Below are 21,970 nucleotides of genomic sequence, written 5' to 3' on the forward strand. Positions count from 1 at the left end.
TGTGTTTAATTTACTGATGTTCCTTACATATGTCCTCCAACAGCCCTGCCCGACAATGCAGTGTATCAGCACCAAGCCTGTGAGGAGTTCAGAGTTAGGGCCCCGCTCTCGCCGAGACAGTGTTTACATCTCCCCAGACCATGGGAGCAAGCTCTCCAGTACAGACTGTCTCCATCCTCCTCTCTTGACAAATATCCAACGCTTCTTTCTACTGACAGAACCATCCTGATTGTCTCTAACCACCTTCAGCGTGACAAGGCTGCTGCCCCCAGGCAATCCAAATCACACTGCCTCTTGGTTTGCTAAATACAGCCCCTCAAACCTTGGTCCCCTTCTCCGCCTGGTTCTTTCCACAGTTTTTGTGGCTGGGAGAAACTGACCAGCTGCTCTCCACCCCCACATGGCAGCTTCCTCTAAGAAAGCTGCCAGCTGGGCTGACTTACGCTGCCAACAACTGCTCCTCAACTCCTTCGAGCGTGGGTTTCACTCAGCAGCTGGCACCTGCAGCTTGCAGACACCCGAAAGGCTCACCTGTGTGTTCTCCTTGCTGCTGCAATGCTCTGACTTCTGTCTTCTTTTCAGAACTTGGCCCGTGGCCATGACAATTGTTGAGAGCTATTCCCAAAAGGGACAGACAGTCTAAACAGAAACGTGATGCTGAGAGGCTCTATGTATGCATCAACCACGTTCTGCCCGGCCTGTTACAGAGCACCAAGCAGCCTGAACACCCGTGCACGTTTACAAATGAAGTGTTTTGACCAAAGTCATGCTTTGGAGTGGCTCAACTGTATAAACAAATTGCAAGGTTTATTGGTATTTGGGTACAAGCATCCTGCGTCTGGGTGTTAAAATTCTTAGTCTTTTCTTAGCTACATTAGAACAAAGCCTCCCAGCGCTTTCACCAGCTTTGTTGCCCTCCTGTGGATGCCTTCCAGCACCTTAACAGCCTTTTTATATTGTGGAGCCCTGAACTGCACACAGCATCCAAGGTGAGACCATGCCAGCATTAAATATAACGGGAAAAACACCTCTTTTGGCAGGCTGGCTATGCTGTTTTCACTGCACCCCAAAATGCTGCTGGCCAACTTGGCTGCCAGGGCACGCTGCTGCTAACCAGTACCCCTGGTCCCTTCCTGCTGAGCTGCTCCCAGCCACTCATCTCCCAATGTGTACCTGCATCCAGCATTGCTCCCAGGTGCAGAACTTGGCATTCTCCTTTGCTGAAATCACCCCGTTGCTGACTGCCCGATGCTCCGATGTATCCAGGTCCCTCTGCAAGGCCTCTCTCCCCTCCAGGGATTCAACAGCACCTCCCAGTTCAGTATCAACAGCAAACTTGCTAGGGATGCATTCTAATTCTGCACCCTGATCGCTGATAAAAGCAAACAGAACTTGCCCAAGAACTGAGCCCTGGGGAACGCTGCTAGGGACTGGCCACCAGCCTGATGTAGCTCCACTCACTGCAACCCTTTGAGCTGTAGCAATTCACCCAGCGTAGCATGAAGCTGTTTGTCTCACAGCTGGACAATTTGCCCAGGTTACTGTGAGGGACAGTACCAAAGGCCTGACTAAAACCCAGAAGGATTACATCCACAGCCGTCCTTCACCCACCGTGGGCGTCACTCTGGGGTGAATCCCCTCAGGACCTTTGGACTGTGAACGTTGAGCTGATACGACTGTTCCCTTGCAATTTCGGTGACCACAGATGGAAAATCATTGCTCCCCCCAGCTCAGGGGACCAGCAACCCAAGACCTATCATTAATATTAAACATCAAGACAAAATGCATTACGTGCCTCCACTTCTTCCTCATTGAGTTGAGGATTTCTCCTACTTGCCTATGAAATAACTCATCTCTGCTACCATCATGGGCAGGTGATCAATAGCTGACACCCACAACACCTGCTTTGCTATTCCTTCCCTTAATCCTCCACCACACCATCGCTATGTGGCGATCCTTGTGGCACCTATTTTGTTTCGCCGGAAAAAAAGAAAACTGGCAAGTACTCAAGTACCACCCTAATCTTTAACAGCTTCAAAGTCTACTGCTCGGGAAACAGGAGAAAATTTATTTAGGTTCTCTAAAGATCAAGGTAGCAATAGACTGCTTACCACACCGGTGCCAGGCTTGATATCAAAAGATTTTGTTAGCACCAATAACAAGTTACAACAACTTCATTCCAGTCCCTGAGAAGTTCACACACTAGCACGGGGATTTAAGTAGAAAGCTAAGTTTGAACTTCAGTGCTCAAAGCAGTTAATATGAGAACTAATTCCTGTGACTAAGATAAAAACTGTTTAAAGTCATGCGATAAAATGTTTATGAACATGAAACGGACACATGAATATTATGTTAAAGTCCACATAAATTAACATCGCATTGATCTGTAAGAGGGTCTTCATGCCATTCCAGGACTAACTGCTTAGACTGCTAACTGCTGAACAGTGCTTCTCCCTGCCCAGTGGTATTTTACAAATACTTTGGAATTACCTGTTACCACACAAATTATTTCCAATAAACGTACCTCTGGGAAAAGAAAAGACACACTCTTCAACTGCTACTACCAACATACCAGTTCAGACCACACCAACAAAAAGTCCACACAAAATCATGTACCACTAGCACTAGTGAATTAAAGAATCTAAAAATATTGATGTTTATGAGTACTGTTTCAATATTGCATCCGTATGATAGCATCTGAGTTACAGTAATCTCTTGCACAGAATTTCTTTAAAGAGTTCCTTAAAGATGTTGTTTAACAAACAGCAGTCTGTAAGTTGTTCTCATCATGCCTGCCATTTAGTTTTAATGGATGAGTGGCTCTCAAACTGGACAGGGAGAATACTCACAAATCTACCTGGAAAAAATCTGACATTTGACTGCCCTCTCTCCATTTCTCTTTCTGTCTTCCTTCCTTCCAGCCCTCTCCATCTTCCTCCAACACCATATTTTATGGTGAAAGCACGGAGAACTCAGTGCTTTCTTTAAGCCAATGAGAAACATTGGCTCTCAGTGCTCTAGCTGAGACCTCTGGAAGAGGGACAGTCAGCACTCTACTGAATGTTTGAAAAATAAGGCAAGACTGAGGACTGGACTCAAATGTGTTATGTGATTCCCTGGGGATCTCTGTAAAGAGCAGAGAGATACAGTGATCATGAGAGGAAAGCTTTGGTGTTGCCTAGTAGGCAGCAACTTTGACAGGAGTGATTAGTCAAGAAAAAGCTCCTACCGGAACCTGAAGTACAGGCTTAAAGTGAAGCTGAAGGCAAAACGAGACACATGAGTGCATATGGGTGAGACCCAGCTATATGGGTACAAAAAACATAGGAGAGTGGATTGAAGAAGTTTGAGAACAGGTGGTAAACACGAGCAAACCCGCATTTCCAACACAAAACAGGTGTGCTATTCTTGGAGAGCAATCCTTTATGAAGCTGCAAACCCTTCTACCTAATTCCATTCTCTTTATTTTTGTCTTGGCACTGTCTACATGAATTGAAAACCATTACAAAAATAGATACACACGCTTTGGTTTCACTGGCTTCCAGAATGTGGTTGCAGTGGAAGCAATGGTTCTAATACTTGTCTTCTTTTAACATGTGGTTTCACTGCAAGGTGGTTGCTTCTTGAGCTTTTCCTTAACGCATCATTTGTATGCTAACCACAAGAATTCCCAAGGGCTTTTTCCCATGCTGCTCTTGTCAGTCTTTTTTTTCTTTTTTTTTTTTCAAAGAGTGCCCAACTAAAGGATATTTCCAAAATACATCTGTAAAACTTGCATTTTAATGTTCTTCATTCATAAAACAGATGGAAAAGTGAAGAGTAAGGAGGAGACAATGTACAGAAGGAACGCAGACCTGTACAGAGAACCATCACAATGAAAACCAGAGGTTACCTGACTCTCCATTTCACCATAGTAGAAATATTAAAAGTAATGTTCTTCAGATCGTATCACATTCAATTCCTAAAACAGAATAGCAGCTACCTCAGTTTTGTGCTGAAGTCACTTTCCCACTGCTTTTTGTAGGTTGCTTGCATTACTTAACTTTAAGGAGTCTAAAAGGCTTCTGATCGTTTCACTTCCCAGTCCCTTTGTCCTTCTCATCTTGTTTGGATGACTTTTTCCAAATGGTATTAGCAGGGCTGCCAGTCCCCAGGGCTCTTTATTGATCATTCGCTGAGATCTATCTTCCTTCTGTAAAATCCAGGCACTTTCTCGGGCCATAGCTACAAATTTCTCCAGCTGTGGCTGATTAACATTCTTGCTGATATTAAGGTCTTGTTCAAAGGGATTCCAGATATAAAGAGGAGACGACTCAGGTTTATTTACTTCTTTTCCCTGCAGATAGTGTAAAGGAAAAAAAACAAAACACAAAAGTTGCACATACGCATCATATGCTGAGCAAGTAACAAACCACTTGAGTTATCACATCAGCGTTAAGAGAATTCTGACCTAGTAGAGAACTTTTTGGAAAAAAGAAGTCATTATTAATCAAGTTAATGTTGCTGTCAGTCTAACTGTATGGCTCTATTCTCTAAATCCTCTTAGTGGTTGTTTTCCTTGCCACATTGAGCTTAGATTCCCTTCAAGGCAAAGAATGTACGACAACAACTTACCCTGCCTTTTTGGCCCCTCTCCCGTTTGCTTTTCCACAAACCTCAAACCTCACTCACTGCAATCTGCTCCTATCTCCATTTGCGTATGGGCAGCATGAGTGTGTCATATTAACACGCACAGCCCAGCCTGATAAACTACTCCAAGCACTTAATCTGTTCAAACCGTTCCCCTTTCAGTGCTCACTAAGAGCTAGTATAACAAAGCAAGATTGCTGCCTTGGCTGAAATTTCCCCCCCCATTCAGTTTGTTTTTTAGGTACCGAGCTATTTGGGTCGTGGTCCACTTTTGTATGCTCGGTATAGCACAATGCAAGTTGTAGACAACTGCATAGTTTGCTGTGCAAATGCACTTCCCATCACAGTGCTTATCAGTGCTCCTCAGCTAACTTGCTCTGCATTACAGAACCTCTGCAAGCTCTAGCAGGAACCTACCAGCTAATGCTCCTCCAGGAAGAGTCTACATACTGATACAGCATACCCTTGGCCCCAGGGCCAGGACTAGTTAAACCGAAAAACAGCAGCAGCACAGACATTTCCCCTGTCCAGGTCAGGCTGTGGCATGTGGGGGCTTTTGCTCATCTCTTAAGCCTTAATGGCAAACAAAATTTACCCAGCTTAATTAGTTTCTAGGATCAGCCTGTAGTGGCAAAAGACCTTTTATGCCAGAAACCAGTCGTGCCCAAGTAGGAAATGGAACATGAACAAGAGTGTCCACACAGCAATGTTGCACTGAAACCCCTCATCCTCCAAACAGTCCATCAAAAACAGGTTCTAGTTAAGGTACTTACATGTCTATTACACTTGCATACACACACGTATCAGCAAGTAACATGACTGATAATATAAAAACCAAAGTGATAGTGCAGCCCTCCTGGCAAGCACAGAACAATCATGTTATCTGTCACAGAAATTCAATCAATAATGATGAGAGATTAAAATTCACTTACCCGTCGAAGATTTAAGGAATTCTTTCTGAAGTCAAAGTTTCCAAAATATTCAAAGAAGTCACAGAGCAGCTCATCTAAGGGAAAGAAAACGAAGAGCCAACAGTAACATTAGGGAATAATTTATCTTCAACACACTCAGAAAAAGGGAAGTTAATGAAGATTTACCTACCAAGTGTTTCTGTATTTTTTGTAGGTTTAATCTTGCTTAAATCACTAACAAACGAGCAATCATATCCTCCAATTACATGCTTGTCTTTTTCATCTGAAACAAAGATTGCAAGCATATTCTGAAGTGATAAACAATAAAATGCCATTGTATGTAATCAAATTCAAACATGAGATATGACTGAATTCAATGAATGCTATCATGTTAGGTACAGCAAAGGAGAAGTTCACAAGTGCATTTTAACTATTTAAGTTGAATCTTAACCTTAAAGATTGAAAAGAAGAATATTTTTTGACAAGCGACAGAAAAGAAGCATGAGTAGATGGCATATTTTCCAAAACGTCCAGGAAAATGGTGTATGACAACTTTATGTCTCCAAAGTTAAGTAACAAACCTGGTATCTCTGCATACAGAGCTTTATAATACACAAAACAGCACAATTTCTGAGGTTTACAGTTATACAAGCGCATCAACAATCACACCCAAAATGTCCACACCTCTTTTTCTGTAAAGCGATTGAAATTTCTACAGAATATTCCTAAAAACGTATGTTTCATTCCGCATATAAAAATTTCTGATTTATTTTGAGAACTTGTCAGTAACTGCTGATGGAAACATTTAACCTGATTTTAAAACATCGGAGCAGACCTTTTTCTCTACTCAAAGCTTCCATGTCAATAAGCAGAAGAAATAAGTGAGGAATCAAGAATTTGGGATGTCATTCTCCACGCTTTCATTCAGTTTACTGGAGATAACACATCTTGAAAGCTATGTATGAAACAGCCCGAACACCTTGTTTGCTATGATATAAAAAGCATTTGCAGTTGCTCTGAACAGTCTCAAGGATATTACAAATTGTGAGAAAAAACAATATAGATACATCTGGTGTCCATAAAACAGCAGACATCACATCAATCTGCACAAAATCCTTAAAAACTGCAGAGACATGAGATCTCACAAGTCTGCTGCGAAACAAAATAAACAATAAACAGGCAGTGTGGGAGCGCTGAGTAAATAAATCACTTCTAGTTGTCTGAGGCACAGAACAAGCCTAACCCCTGCAAGTAGAATTTAGCATTGCACTAAAAATGCAAAACTACATCTATTTGAAGATGCATTACTGTCACAAAAAATACAAGTGAAACTTGGGTGTTCCCTCAAACTGAAGGCATAGATAACATACAGTGGTGTTTGGGAGCATACAGAAACGTCGTGGGTTTATTCATAGCTTTACAGAAGTTAAAATAATGTGAAAGGCACTTCAACCTCTGTCATAAACAGCTATCCTTACCCGCCAGTTCTTTAAGCTGGTCTAGTGTTGGAATGATAGGTGGTGATCTCTTTTGCAGAAAAAACATGACCATCATGGTTAGAGAGAAGTTTGTAATCCAGGTACCAGGAATGCTGTTGGTAAGTCCATGAACACGGGCCCAGCATCGCAAACTAAACACCAGGGCTCTTACACGGGAATCAAGAGTGCCATAGATATACAAGAGTTCTGAACTTCTGATAGCAATACTGAGGAAAAGAAAAAGTACGAGAGGTAAATAATGAGAGAATGCAAAGCACCCCCTGCAGTGCTGGCTGCTCTGCCCTAGATTATCGGTTATAAGGGAAGATGGGATCCATTAAACAACAACAAACGAAACAATAAAAAACACTTTTATCTATTAAAAAATAGAAAAGAATGTCTGAAATTGTCTAGGATTAAATATCTGATAGCTTTCTATAGTAAGAAGGGTACAGTTAAGGGTAAATATTAATATTGCACTTGTGCTGTTTCCTGTTTCCTTGTCCCACATCATAATGAAAAGAAAAAACATCCAAAGAACCCATCACATTCTTGGAACTAAACTATGCAGAATCAAGGCCAAAACCATGCAGAATTTAGCCACAATTGCCTTTGGAATGCTTTAGATAATATGTCTATTCTAATATATTTTATACAACCTAGAACTTCTTTTACTTATTCTAAGGACTTATCCGTTTGGTAATTTTCAGATGACCAGCATTTGAAGCTTCACATCCTTAAGTCTTTGACTGCACAAAACGAACTTATAAATTTTAAACCATAAAGTGTTGAAGACATTATTAACGCTATCAGAATGAACTTGAAGTTGTTCTTCAGCAAATTCTTTAAACAAACACAAGCAGAAACTGCAGCTGAAAGCAGCAGCTTTGCTCCCAGGTGCTTGCTCTCATTCCCACACTGCCACATCCGCTCTGTTGATGGTTGTTCGTAATAACTACCCCAATCCAGGTCCTGCTGCAAAACAACTAATCTGGGAGGATAAAGGCTTTCAGATGGATCAGCTTTTATCCGTTTCATCACATGGTTGTACAAACACTCTTGCAGTCTATGAATGGGAAGGCAATGAAAGGCAGGGAAAAAAATGGAAGCAGGATGTGAGAGCAAGACTTAATTTGGGGTCAATTTTAGTTTAAGTTGTTGAACTACTGTTGCAGGAATTTTTACTCCCAATGTTGCACTGAATTCCTCTAAAAATCCGGCAAAGTGCTTTGGGGACTTTTACCATATCAGTTACATGGACTTCTAAGATTTCAGCTGTGAACTGCTTCCTTGTGCCCATAGTATTCTGTTATCTCTCCAAAATAACAAGACAATACTCACACAATCCCAACCAACCAAACCCTCGGCAGAGAATTACCAAGACATTTGCACAGAACTGCATGCTGCCTCTCACTGTGGCTGCACATGTGAAAGCAGAGTTATTTTAAGACATTTGCTCAATACTGTCCTAACAACTCCTGCATATTCTGTAACAAAACTTTGGGTAATTCAGAAGATTCAGTCTACATCAGATGCAAGACAAATCAAAAAACTCTACTAGCATTGTATCTGTAAGTCATATTGAAACTCTTCTGAAAGATGATCACTCATATTTCACCATTCCCTAACACTAACAACAAGGGTTACATACTTTTTTTCAATTACTTCCTTCACGTCAGTGCTACAGGTGTGCACTGTTTTAAGGTATGTATTTCAAAATAAGTGACAGCAAAACAAACTATATGCTTGACTATCACCCACTGGTTACCTAAAAAAGTGAAAGAAGCTGGAAGAGGAGAAACAAATGCAAAGAGAAATGTTTCTAAGAAGCCTGCTCCCTCTATTGGGCACTACTGTGAAAGGCCCTAATGACAGTAACATTTCAGGCTGCTTTCTGATGGGCTGATTTATCCTTCCAGATACTTTGCCAGCAAACAGGCGGACAGAGGCCCTTAAGAAGCAAGAAGAAAAAAAAAATAGACCCCAAAATAGACAGAAGTCTAGCGACCGCAAAGCAGCTGAAAGACAATAATGAAAATTAACATGATGCTTAATCTGAAGCAACCAAAACAAGGCTGTGCATATACCCACATACGTGAAGGGAAGTAGTGACTGAAGAACCACGTCTGCTTTCAATTCCTTACACGCCAAACTTACCATACAGTGTTTTTCAGGTCTTCAGTTTCAGCTAACAATTGTTTACTATACTACAAAAAGAGATCTTAAGCACATTGGAAAACTAAGATCTGAAAGTCAAACACATCCTTTTCAGAGCCAACATTCACATTTACTGACAACACTGAACTGAGCAGACTAAACGTTTTCCATGACAAGTTTCCAGAACATAAGTGCCTTAGTATTCGGTCTAAAATTTTTAAAACCAGGCCTTACCTGTTGCTCACGGACAGATCACACTGGAATCCTGTCGGTTGATGGGCAAATTTCACCAGTGGGCAGCGAGCATTGAGTATCTTCTGTATGCTCATACATCCCGGACCAAAATTATCAAGGCAATCACCGATCACAGAAAGAATTTTCTGAGTTGCTAATCTTTCTGATGGCAACCTTTTCATCTGATACTCCATGTCAAAGGGACCTTTTTTCTAACACAAGATTTTTTATATAAGTTATTAGTTCTGGAACTAAAGAGACACTTAAGAATAGTTCTGAAAGACAACAATTTGCAAAGGAGTCTGTGCAATTATGGGCTAAAATATAATTATTTAGTAAGGTAAAACATTACTTTCTCTTTTATTTTCTTTCTCAGTGATTCATTTTTTCCAGGTTAATAGTGAGTAACTTACTGTAAAGTTACTTGTTTAGATGAGAGTATAATGCTACTACACCATTGTCTACAACAAGTCATTCTGGAATTCCCAAGACAGCATACAGACTGACTGAAAAGAGCAGCAAGCAATTAAGTTAAAAAGTAAGAGGGACAAAACTCAACCAAACCACTATTAACTTCAAACCACCAGTAATTCCATTTCATATCCTCAAAGTAGCAGTGTAGAAGAAAAGGACTTTTTAATTTAAAAACTTAAAAATACAGCACGCGGATTGCTTACTGCTTCGAAATGAAGGTTAAAACTTAACTGTATCAGGTGCCAAGCAATTATTTTTTTCCAACAAATAAAAAAATTGTGGAGCTGCACTCTGAGATCAGACATTAATTTTCCTGTAGATCTTATAATTTTGAATTGCCGTATTTGCAGTTAACACCCAAATAAAATAACTGCATACCAATGAAATTTCTGTTCTCTTTATACTCTGCCTGTTTTTAAGGCCCAACTAATTTTGCTTGCTGATGTGATGATACCTGAGCGACTTATGCTCCCCTGTGAAACGTGTAATGAATGTAGTGTGAATGGATATGATACAAAGAGCATTATGCCGCGACCTAATTAGTCTTCTAAGACATAAATAGAGGAGGTTACTCTTGTTGTCACTGTGTTAGTGCACAGAAAACAAGCACTCAAACACAGGTGAAACAACTTGGAATCACAGACCTTGCAGTTTGTCCAATAAACTAACTTCAGGATCTGAATTTGTGCTGCTCTCATAATTAAGGTGACCTCTAAAGCTATCACAAAACTCTGTTTTAAGGCATTCCCGAATCTCCCAAACCGCTTGCAAGTTGAACACAGCACATCTGTGTTAAACACCGCATTGATCATCTATCTGCTCTTGGTAAAGAACGCTCTGACTTTTACTGCCATCTAAGTCACAGTCACTGACCCTTTTTTGCCACAAGATGTGGTAAAAAAAAATGTGTTTTAATGTAAATAGATGCTGAAATGCCTGGTCCTCTGTCACTGCTGGTACCTTCTGAAAGGCTGCAGCAATCCAGTAGGTCAGAAGATAACCTTCCCACTGCTGCTGCATCATCTTGTAACTAACGCTACCTTCCTCTGTCTCTGCACGTCCTAAGTAAGACAATCAACTTATGGTTATTAGGAACACAGTTTGCCAGGGAAAGCATCATATCATCGTCCCCATAAATCACACTGCCACCTATATGAGATTTTTGCCTTCCTCTAAAGTATTAGCTCTGTTGCCTATTATGGGAGATACACCCACATCTTGTTTCCCTACAAAGTATTAAGCTCTCTAGGTGCTGGCACCTTATTCTCCTGTACACTTTGGCTACGCTTGAATCAAAACAGGAGTTGCACTAATGATTTGTACGGTCCTTTGCAAGACAATGCTTTAACAAACCGCACTTCAGTGTGTACTTTCACCGTGATGGAGCAGATCTGCCCACATTTTAACACTGAAGTTTCAACACAACCAGCAAGATCTTCATCTTCAGTGCATAAAGACCACATCTGCATAGAGGACAAAAGCCTCGCAGCACCACAGAGCCTAAGTATGCCATGCAGCCCCCTGACCTGTCCCATAACTGGGAGACACCACTGCAAATGGTATCCCTGCTGGCCTTTGCTGCAGCAGCCCCACAGCAGGAAGTCTGTCAACTGTGCACAAGCCCTCACAACTTCTAGTAACCCAGCCTGTTCTCACATCTCTCTGACACTTCCAACATAAGTTTTAAATAGTGCAGTTCATTTAGGGACACACACTGCTAGTTTGTTAGTTTTTTGTTTGCTTGTTTTGACTTTTCTTGCAGCCATTGCTGCAAATGGATGGCAAGACAACCTCAACTAATGAACACGTAAACAACTATCTGTCCTCACACTGAGGGAGAACACTCCATCATCTCTTTGGTGCATCTCGTAACACTCACTAGACCATCTTGATTCTCACTGCAGAATTTTTCATGTCTACAATTGCTGCCATTGCTATATATTCCTTGTAGTCTTCCTGTACACGACATGATCTGGTTCAGCTAAACTATTGTTGAATAAAACATATGATATAGCTGAGTTCCAAAGAACCTTCCGTAACTCACTGGCAAGGGTGAAGTACGGGGGAAGAAGTATTCTGAAAGAAACACTGGTTGTGGGAAACTATTTACCCAAGTAAGATGTGGGCTGAAATGTCTCTAGAGAGTCTAAATATGACAACTACAGTGGATTAGTTCTCCTCCTTATCTTGCTGAGACTTTGCATCTTCCTACATGTACAGGACATGTGAAGAAACACTAGGAAGAAAAACTTAAAGAATTCTGTAGTTTTACTAACATATCTTTTATTAGAATGTTTTTGTTCATTATACAGATTATTCATTATGTAGATTAAAATAGTCTCTTTTACCTTCACCTCAATTTCAGAACTGTTTTAGAAGTTGATCTCAAACACAGTGAAGTTAAAGTGAGAATCTCTGTTCCTCTACTCACACAAAATAAACTGCAGTGTTAGGAATCATTCCATTAAAACTGAATTTATCAAGTATACTGTAATACTGCATGATGTCTAGGCATGTTGCCACTTCTAAATTCAAGAAAAGGAGAAAAAAGTTACTAAAAAATTGGGCAATTGCAATTACACTTGCCTCCCTACTTAATTTTAAAAGCTTTTTCAAAAGTACAAATAAAGAGTTGACCATACAGGAATAAAGGACATCAGTGGTCAAATTTTCTTCTTTTTCTAAAATGATTGTACTACATGTTTCCTAGCACTGATATGGGACTTCTGCAGAAGGATGATCAATTTGACATCTTTTCCACCTTTCAAACATTAAGCAATATATTTTATATTTTTTTGCTTTTTTTTTGCCCCAAAAGGTGCATTAACATTCTACTGAAGTCCAAGTGTTAATGCAAATCACACACTTACCAATTCAATTCCATCGTTAATACTAGTCTGACTGAAAAAATGATGCATACGTATAAAAAATGATCAAATCAAATGTTCAAATGTGGGTAAGATGATTTTAAAAACTAAGATTTACAGTGACCCACTGCCTTTTATCCTTAGGTCTGGTTTATGATCCTGATTTCATCCTCTATTATAAGATTGCCTTCAGAGTGTGTGTTTTCCTTAGAAGGAACAACACAAAAGAAAGATTTTATCTCTCCAGAGCATCAATACCAAAGAAAACTGCTACTTACAAAGCATGCTTAGAAAAGACATTTTATATTTAGTTTTTCCTCAAAACTCAAGAGACAACTAAAGTAAAGGGTTCCTAGATTTTAACCTTTCCCACAAAGGCATAGCAATCCCATCCTTCAGCTGACATACCTGCTCTCTTTGTGTTTGATCACTGCAATAATACTGAATACTAGGAACATCTGAAGGCATATTTCTTTAAAAATAAAATACATGGAAATATTTAAATAGCACAGAAAAGCTAAACAAATTTTCAATCTCCAAAAGCTTAAGGCCATCTTTTGTTTTCTTCCTCATTTTAAGGAAAACAAAGCTAGTTTTCCCCAAACTATTGTCCTATAAATTAAAAGAACAGTTTTGGCTATTAAGTGATTCTGGCATTTTCAGAATCTATGAAGAACTCCAGCTTCTCCACAGGACACTTCCAATCCAAATCTCCCTTCTTCCTGACCTGATTTTCACCTCCTTCTTTCGTATTTCCTTCTCCAATTCCAAAGGATATTTACACTATTCACAGTCAAAGGAAAAAAAAAAAAAAAAAAAAAACAGTAGCAACAGACCAGCCTTCCAAAGTAGCCTCACCTAGACCTTTCCCATTCATTATCCTTTCACAAACCTGGACCAAGACACAACCTACTCTAACCATTACAACTGGAAGCTGCCCCAGTGCCAACACTGAGCAAGTGACACTTGGCTACTGCACAGTATAGATTTCTGTATCCTGGTACCAGTGAAGACATGGTTGAAGAAATTTAATTGTTGCTGGACAGACACCACAAACATGAATGGTGCCACCTGCAACTATTCACCAATCATTGCTCCAGAAGGTCTTAACACCTCCACGTACTCTTATGTGCAGGTGTATGTACTCTAGTACATAATAATGCTTCTGTAGCAAGTCAAATCTTTAAACTGGGTAAAAAAATCTGACAATCCTCCCAAAATGCACATGTACAAAATTATTATGTGCTAGGTCATGGAGTACCTTAAAAATCACATCCAAGCTTTAAAATGGCATGGGTGAAGCCCAGCAGCTCCAGGGCAGAAAAAAACAGTGGTAATAAGATTGGAAGGTCTGGTATTGCTCAATCAGCTTTAGAGGATGAGGGTTTTCTTCAGAGTGAAATCCACTCTGGCAGTACAAAGTCTGCATAAACAGCAAATTATTTTCTCCCTATTACAAGGAAGAATGAGGACTGAAGACGCACAGCATAATCTTACCATTTTTGTAGCATGCTCTTCTGTGTCACGGAAGTCCAGAAACATGTCCACATCACATCCCAGTTTGCCAAAGGTGTTCACTGAAGAGCCAAATGGCTTTACTGTGCTGTCTGGAAAATATGCACGTGCAAAATCCTGAACCAGGGAACAGGCCAGAAATCGGAGCTTGATATTTTCTTCGGTAAGCTGATACTCATTCAGCAGAATGTACATCTGGCTGCTTATCTATTAAGGAAAATAAATACTGTAAAATTGCAATGACTATCTTCTATTAATATATATTTTCTTCTACTTCCTATCATTGCAATTAGAAGATCTTTATTAGTCTCAAACAGGTTTATGTCAGAAAAAATGATTTTGACGTTTAAAATAATTTTGTCTATTTGTCTGAACGTATGAGAACCATTGACACAAAGTTCTAACAGAGATTACGTTTTTTTAAAATAGAAATAAATTGCTTTATATGCTTCACAGAGCCACCTGCAAATCCTAAGTGGACCTGGATCATTTTTGTTTGTGAAAACTCTAAAAATCTATACTTACACTGTCTGCATGATGAAGTTTTTGAATAAGCTCGTTCACTGGAATGTGAGACTGAGGGGAGAGATGAACTCGTGTTTCTTCACCAGCTTTACTCACTGGGTTTTTCAGCGTGAAGGTAAAAAGTCTAGATTTAAATGGGACAACATGATGCTCTGCAGCCTTCGGAATTCCAACAACATCTTGTAATGAGGCTACACTGCTCTTTTCAGAAAATTCTATTAAAGCATGGATACCCTAAAAAATCAAGAACGGGAATAGCCAGCATTAGATAAACACATACAAGCCTTGAAATTATACTGACATTACTCAGCCATTTGTGGTAGCACTCTGACATTTTAATGAGCAAGTCACAAAGCTGAATACCAGCTTCTGTACCTCAGCACTTTTAAAATGTGTTTTTTTTTCTTTTTCACAAGAGGGCAAAAAGATTTAAGACATGCCATTCTTGGTGGTAAGCACTACACATTAGAGTTCTGAAATCTATTTACCTTCACAACTATAATATTCATTAAAAAAAAAGTCAGCCCTACTTTTAGGATAATTTACAGCGCTACGTAAAAGTTTAAGATTTAATGTAAAACAGGTTGCTAGAACCACTTACAACAGCTGTTGCTTAGCTAACTCACAAATAAAAATCTGTTGCTCAGCAACTTGTAAACATTAATAAAGACAAAACCTAGTTTAACATATTAATTGTCTATAATATGCTTGGCCTACATGTATGAGGCCATGACCAAATAAAAGCTTTTCTTTTTTGTCTGAGGCTAGATTTCAGTTTACATGGTTAATAACTTACACGATTTTCAAAAAAGAAGTGACTGTTAATTTTTCCATGACTGGATAAATACTGCAGTAATTTTTTTTCATTAAGTCTTGATGGGCATTTAATTAAAACAGTTCGTTCCGCTTGCTCCAGTCGTTCTGTTTGAACCTCCGTGAATGTCTTCTTTCTGGTATTGACTTCAGCATCTGCAAGAAGAAATGAGCATTAAGGTTGTTTTTTTTTTTTCTACATAAAGATTTAAAATTGATTTTCAGCTCTTCTTCTGGGACTGAACAACTAAAAGTTTTGCTCTGGCTCTCTGAGAGGGTCACAGCAAACAAGAAAGCATGAAATACATAAAGATGTGCACATGTCTCACAAACACAGACGTTCTCTAAGAACAAGGAATAGGAAATATAGGACAAAAGCAACACTGACTTTCCCTGATGTCACTGGAAGTTTGATGATACATAGAATCTTTGCTCCTCTCTGGTTTGCTATTCACCATCAACAACTCAACGTGTGAGTCTAACACCAAGGTACCCAACAAGAGTACGAGGCAGAGCCAGACCTTTGGCAAGCCGCCCTAAAAAGACACTTTCTCTCTGCTACCACGAAAACAGCACTTTCACCTTGGGAACAATTCAACACTTGCTTCTTTTTACAAGTCACCATCTTCTTTTACAGTAAACTCCTACACAGAATTTTCATTTGATACTATACTTTCATCAACTCACATCAATTAAACCACAGATCAGTCATATCTTGCTACACTACTGGCAAGGTGTATCGTTGCTGACAGCCTACAGAATCAACAGGGAAATGAGACGTGCTGGAACATGGAAAAACACTGAAAAGTTGTTGTTGCTTTTTGATTGCAACCAAGCAAAAAGTCCGCAGCCCAAATGTGAAATCATAACCACATCCCTGCGTAACTCATATCAATCATCTGGCCACATCCCACTCCCACAGGCTGGAAGGTGCTCCCTGTTCATACAGCCATCCGTAATTCAGCACGCAGTTATTTCCCTGTGGCTACAGAGAGATTCACCAGAGAGCTCCTCGTACAATGCTTTTGATTTTGAGGAACACGCAGGATTTTGTAGACTCAATAAAATCTTATCTAATGAAGCTTGTTACTATTTATTCTAATTTAAAAGAAGTATTTTTATAATTTCTTCGTTTCTTGTGCAAACAGAAACTACACCAAGTAGTTGTTTCAGCTGCTTAGCTGTACACAGCACTTTTTCTCAGAAGAAACACAAGTCACAGCACGCCAGCAATGGCTGGTCCTCGCCGGTTCTTGGCTTGCACTAAGAACACGGCGACAATCAAGTGTTTCAGCAGAATAACTGCTGTAATTTTTCTCTAGCCCACCTCTCCGTGTAATATTTCTCCTGGGGGAATGAAGAAGTGTCAAGTGCCTGAGGTGACAGGTCCCACGGACCGGTGCCACAACCAAGCGATGAACACAGCTCTTCCCGCTCCCACAGCTCTCTGTAGGAAGCTCGGCTGGCTACGCACTTGTCTGATTCAATACCTGTATATTCTTAGTTACTACAGCAGAAGATGTGCTCTGGTGTCTCCTCCTGCTCGTAAGCCCTTCCCTTCCCTTCCCCTCCCCTCCCCTTCCCCTCCCCTTCCCTTCCCCTTCCCTTCCTTTCCCCTTCCCCTCCCTCCCCCCTCCCCCCCTTATTCCCCCTCCCTTCCCCCTCCCCTTCCCCCTCCCCTCCAGCCCCCGTGAGGCACAGCCGCCCCCCCGTACCCTCCGCCGCCTCCGCGGTCCCCCCAGATCGGAGGCGAGCCCCGCGCGCCCCGAGGCGGCCCGGCAGCAGGCGCAGCGCCCGCCCGCCCGCTCGCAGCGCCATGGCCGGGCAGCGCCGGCACCGCGCAGCCGCCGCCGGCCGCCTCCGACGGCGGCCGCCGAGGCTCAGCACTCCTCCGCCTCCCAGCGGGCGCGGCCCGCGCTGGTGGGGGGGCTTTGGGTGGAAAAGGAGAAATAAAAGAGTTTGGCTGGTGGTGTGGGTGAGGTCGGGGGTGGTTGGTGGGTGTCCTCGGCCTGTGTCACGGTTCCTGTAGGGGGGGTGGAGAGGAGACATTGGATACGGCTGGCTTGGTGTGTAAAGGCAGTCATGTATGTAAAACTGTGGGCACATCTGTAGGGTAAATTAGGGGTTGTGTGAGTACTTGGTGTGTTAGCAGGACTTCACAGGTCAGCTACGCTCTTACTCACCTCCCATAGAGCCTGCAAGTTACTGCTATAACTTTATTATCTTGGGTTTATATCCCAGGATGTTCCAGAAGATGGAGTAGATTGCTTTACAGTACTGCATTTTAATTAGTATCTTATGTACACATGCCACAGAGCAGAAACGTCGTTTTCCTCCGTCTCTCCGCAGCAAGTACATGAGCTTCTTCTGGCATCCTATGACGCATCTTTCCTAAATTCATTGATGTGGAAAGAGAGAAACCCCTCCTCTTTGCCCTTTGAAGCTGGACTAAAAAAGGAAAATGGTTTAATTAAAATTAATTTGGGGGTTAGGGAAACTAATAACCGAGGCATGTTCCCGAAAGAGGATACCCAAAGTACCCTCGCGTGTGAGCTGCTGTGTATTAAGGATGTGTTACTCAGCCTGAACCTCCTACCTTCACGCTGCTGCCAGTTCTGCTCTCTCCTAGGCCTCTCTCCCTTCTACCTCTCCTGTAGCCTGCCTAAATCCCCTTCGTTTCCTTCCTCCGTTTTTAGTTCCATTAATCCTCCTCAACTTCCTTGCACTTTTTGTCAGGCGTTTCTCAGCACATGCACTGAATAGAGCAATCGAACAAGGTCAGCCTCGACAAAGAAGATCTATGTTTCTTGGTGGGGTATTGCCAACGAGTTTATCGCCGGTACACTTTGGAGAAGCAAGTGTGTGTGAGCAGGGCTCAGCCTGGCCAGCGGCTCTCCACACACCGGGGCGTGATGCTGAGGAAAATGAGGCATCAGCTGTGGAGTCTGTCTGAACCCCTGTGCCGTCAGAACCTCATTTGTGCTGTTCTGAAGATAGAAGTGGCAAACCTGTAGCCTTTAAACAAGGTCAGCGTTTCTAGATAACATAAATAGTAAAGGAGTTACACGTACTCAAACACTGAAACCTACCCTGAGTCTTTGTCCTGAAACTTTATAAGGAAAATTTTGCCATTGACTTCAGTTAGCAAAAAGTCCATTGTGACGCAGGTAACAAACAGAAAATGCAGCCTGTGTCTTGTGAGATCGTGACAGAGGTTCAGCTCAACACCTGCTACTGCTGCAGGAGCTGCTTTGGGTGATGAAGTCCCATTTCTCTCCTTAACCAAAAACTAATTGAAGAGAAGCTGCTGGGCAGCACAGTAGTCCTGCAAGAGTTACTGCCCTTTGGATGAGGAATAAAATGTAGTCCTGCCCCTTTTTGGCAACTGTCAAACTCATGCTACTGTCACCCGGAGTATTTTAATCCTAACATCGCTAGCAAATCCTACACATTGTTGTCCTAAATTCCAACAGACTCTCAGCTGAAGTTTCATTTAGATGATGCTTGAACTGAGTTTGTGTAGGGAGAGTGTGCACTCTTCTGGAGCGTGTCCACCACATGGGGGGACACGAGGTGCCGTGGGGACGGGGTTCTGCGAAGCCACCCAGCTGTCCCAGCAGAAACCAGTGCGGGCAGGGACACAGGGAGGAGGGACACACGCTGGGGACACACGGAGGAGCGTGTTGCACCAGCGGCCTCCGAGACGGGAAAACCACCTCGGGTCCCCAGCCACTTCTGCTGCGTTTCGGGTTTCTTTTTCACAAAACGGTTCTTCATTCCAGGATGATGCAAGGGCCGCGTTGCTCAGACGTGCTCTCTGCCCTCACCCCCAACCCCCTCCACGATATTTGGGCTGCTTCCACAGGGTACACACGACCGAGGGGAGTTGGGGGGGACACATACACCCCCTTGCCCCCCACCCCCTAACTCCCCGAGCCTCAGCGAGTCCCCCTGGGGCCGGGAGGGCGGCGCTTGCTCTCTCCTTCCAGTAAAGCGAAATAGAAACCGAGGCCGGAGCCCGCCGCTCCCCCGCCCCCGGCCAGGCCCGGGCGGTGCTACCTGCGCCCTGCCCGCCCCCGGGACTTCCCCGCGGCCGCCGGCCGGCCCGGCCCGAGCGGCCCCGGCGCTGGCTGCGAGCGGACGGGCGGCGCGGCGGCTCCCGGAGCCCCGCAGGTAAGCCTGGGGGGGAGACGGGACCCCAAAACCCGGCCGGAGGAGGGGGATCGGGGCGCTCCCGGCCGGCAGGTTTTGCTCTCCGGCAGCCCCCGTGAGGGGGAGCACCTGCCCGGAGCCCCTCGGAGCCCCCTCGTTGGTGCTGTAAGCAAGGATCTGGGGGGTGTTTATTTATTTATTCATTTATTTTTTCCCAAGTGGGCATCTAAAATTATGAAGAAGTTGAAATTGTGTGTTTTTTCTTGATCTGTCAATAACCCTAGAAGCAACCGAGGCTTGATCTATGCATTTATTTGCCATCAGCGGTGGGCAACCGCCCGCAACCTAGACCAGAAAATTATTCCCTACAGGCAACACAAGAGACCTTTACTTTGGATATGTCTCTGTGTTAAGCCAGTCAGCGCAGCTTTTTAGTTTTATCGAAGCTTTTTGGTCGATTGGTTGACTCTTGACACGCACGCACACATCCCGCGGGGACTCCGAGCTCGGTGTCCAGTGACTTACTTTGTGTGGTGGATGTCACGTCAAAGCAGTGCTCTTCCCAGAAAAAGGGTTTTAAGGAAATGCTATTCGCGATAAACGGGAGAAATAAATCTTGGCTTGCAGATTGCTCATGTGATGATGTTGAAATAATGACAGAACTGGAGAAAGAGTCTTGTGCTTTAGCAACTGACCCAAGTGCTTGCATAGAGGGCTTTCTTTCTACTGTAGGTAAAAACAGATTTTTCACTGAGAGCATAGGTGAAACGTACCTCGTGACGTACTTTCTTAATTTACCTGGATTGTAGAGAATGATTTGGATCGTTAAGTTCCCACCACAGGTATTAGTGGGGAATCAGGGGGAAAAATGGAGAACGGATTCCCTGTTGGTAAATGGACGCCTTTTTGCTAGCGGTGGAAATATAATACATAAATTGCTGCATAATTTAAAAAGTTAGCTTCACAGAGCCTAGAAACAGCTCTCGGTATGTAAACGTTTACTGCTTAGAATTTGCTAGGTTTGGGAGAAGTGATGGGCTTGCAGGTTTTCTCAGGCAGTAAAAGCACAGAAGTGAGAATATGCTGGCAGTAGACTCCTCTTGTTATTCAGGCACCTTTGGGTAGTAGTGAGGCTGTTGAGAGTAATAGTTTTATGCTGTAGTCTGGGAAGAGTTGGGGGAACAGAGCTGGTATTTAGGGAAAGCTCAATTTGCTCTAAACTGCACTGTTTTATGCATGAAAACATCATCAAAGAGTGAGTTGGTTTAATCGTGGTGCTTAACTTGCCCATAGCCACAAAGGACTGAAGCTTCTCTAGGCTCGTGTTTTTCTTCTGAAAGTCCCTAAAGACTTGTTTCTAACTTGACCTTGCTTTTCACATGCAGTCCCTCAGTTCCTCTTATGACTGGACTGGGTGTTTCTTTTCTCTCCATCCCCATTAATTGAGCATCAAAAAAGCAATGAATAAAAGTCCTGCTGTGAGGAAAAAATAGAAATCTCCTTTATAATTAAGAGTAAACACTTTCAGGCTTTCAGGGCAACCTTTAATTAGGGGGGTAGAACAGGAAGGCAAGATGCTAGGGGTTAGAAAACAGCTTCTGTTACTCCTTGTGTAGGCTGACAAAAACCCTGACCTCTCTCAGCACCCCAGATACAAGGTCTGCGTGCTCCCTGCTAAAGCAGTGCTAGTGACCGCAGGGGTTCCTCCTCCACTTCCCCAGTGCCAGGGGGTCCCACACGTGGACCAGAGGCTGGCTGTGTGCTGATGAAGCATGTTACGTCCATCTGCCCAGGGCTGGGGGCTCGGTGCTGCTCTGTCAAAGCCACCACAGGGCTTTGAAAAGGTGGAAGAGGTACCGCAGGCACTCCCCATGCCTTTTCCTGTTCTGCCTCAGCCCAGTTTTCCTGCCCTGCCTTCCGAACTCGCAGCACATGGTCTGAACTTCTCTGCCAAGTTAGCCGCGTCATTTTACTCATTTTTCTTCAACGTTAGAGCTGACGTAAATGCTCTCTAACCCATGAGAAATATGTGCCGCAGAGCTTCCACGTCCTTGTGGGGAGGGTAAGAAAGATAATGATCATAACCAGAAACTGTACCTGGGTAAGCTGCATTGCTTCATGGCCTCAGGGGACCGAGTCTGCTGCTTGTCCTTGAGATAAATAGGTTGTGCTTCTTTTCTTTTCTTTTCTTTTCTTTTCTTTTCTTTTCTTTTCT

At 42.6% G+C, this 21,970-nt stretch overlaps 2 protein-coding genes across 3 annotated transcripts in view; one reads left to right on the plus strand and one right to left on the minus strand.

Moving 5' to 3' along the window:
* Positions 1-3,441: 3,441 nt before the first annotated feature.
* MTPAP (mitochondrial poly(A) polymerase) lies at positions 3,442-17,992 on the minus strand. Of its 2 annotated transcripts, none has more exons than XM_035317645.1 (9): positions 17,908-17,992; positions 15,587-15,759; positions 14,791-15,024; positions 14,248-14,472; positions 9,410-9,621; positions 7,019-7,245; positions 5,731-5,823; positions 5,562-5,635; positions 3,442-4,336 (listed from the first exon to the last, which is right to left on the minus strand). In XM_035317645.1, exons 1-9 carry the CDS (start codon positions 17,987-17,989, stop codon positions 4,001-4,003), a joined length of 1,656 nt encoding a protein of 551 aa, XP_035173536.1. In that variant the 5' UTR covers positions 17,990-17,992; the 3' UTR covers positions 3,442-4,000. The 2 variants fall into 2 exon arrangements, with proteins under 2 accessions (XP_035173536.1, XP_035173535.1); XM_035317644.1 differs by lacking the exon at positions 17,908-17,992 and adding an exon at positions 17,319-17,439.
* A 1,629-nt stretch (positions 17,993-19,621) lies between these two features.
* MAP3K8 (mitogen-activated protein kinase kinase kinase 8) overlaps positions 19,622-21,970 on the plus strand; it is an 18,907-nt gene continuing 16,558 nt past the window's right edge. Inside the window, exon 1 of the mRNA XM_035317646.1 lies at positions 19,622-19,776. The gene's annotated coding sequence lies outside the window, so the exon portion shown is untranslated. The remainder of the gene's footprint in view (positions 19,777-21,970) is intronic.

Source organism: Oxyura jamaicensis, chromosome 2 (genome assembly GCF_011077185.1).
Source record: "Oxyura jamaicensis isolate SHBP4307 breed ruddy duck chromosome 2, BPBGC_Ojam_1.0, whole genome shotgun sequence".
Lineage (NCBI taxonomy): Eukaryota > Metazoa > Chordata > Aves > Anseriformes > Anatidae > Oxyura > Oxyura jamaicensis.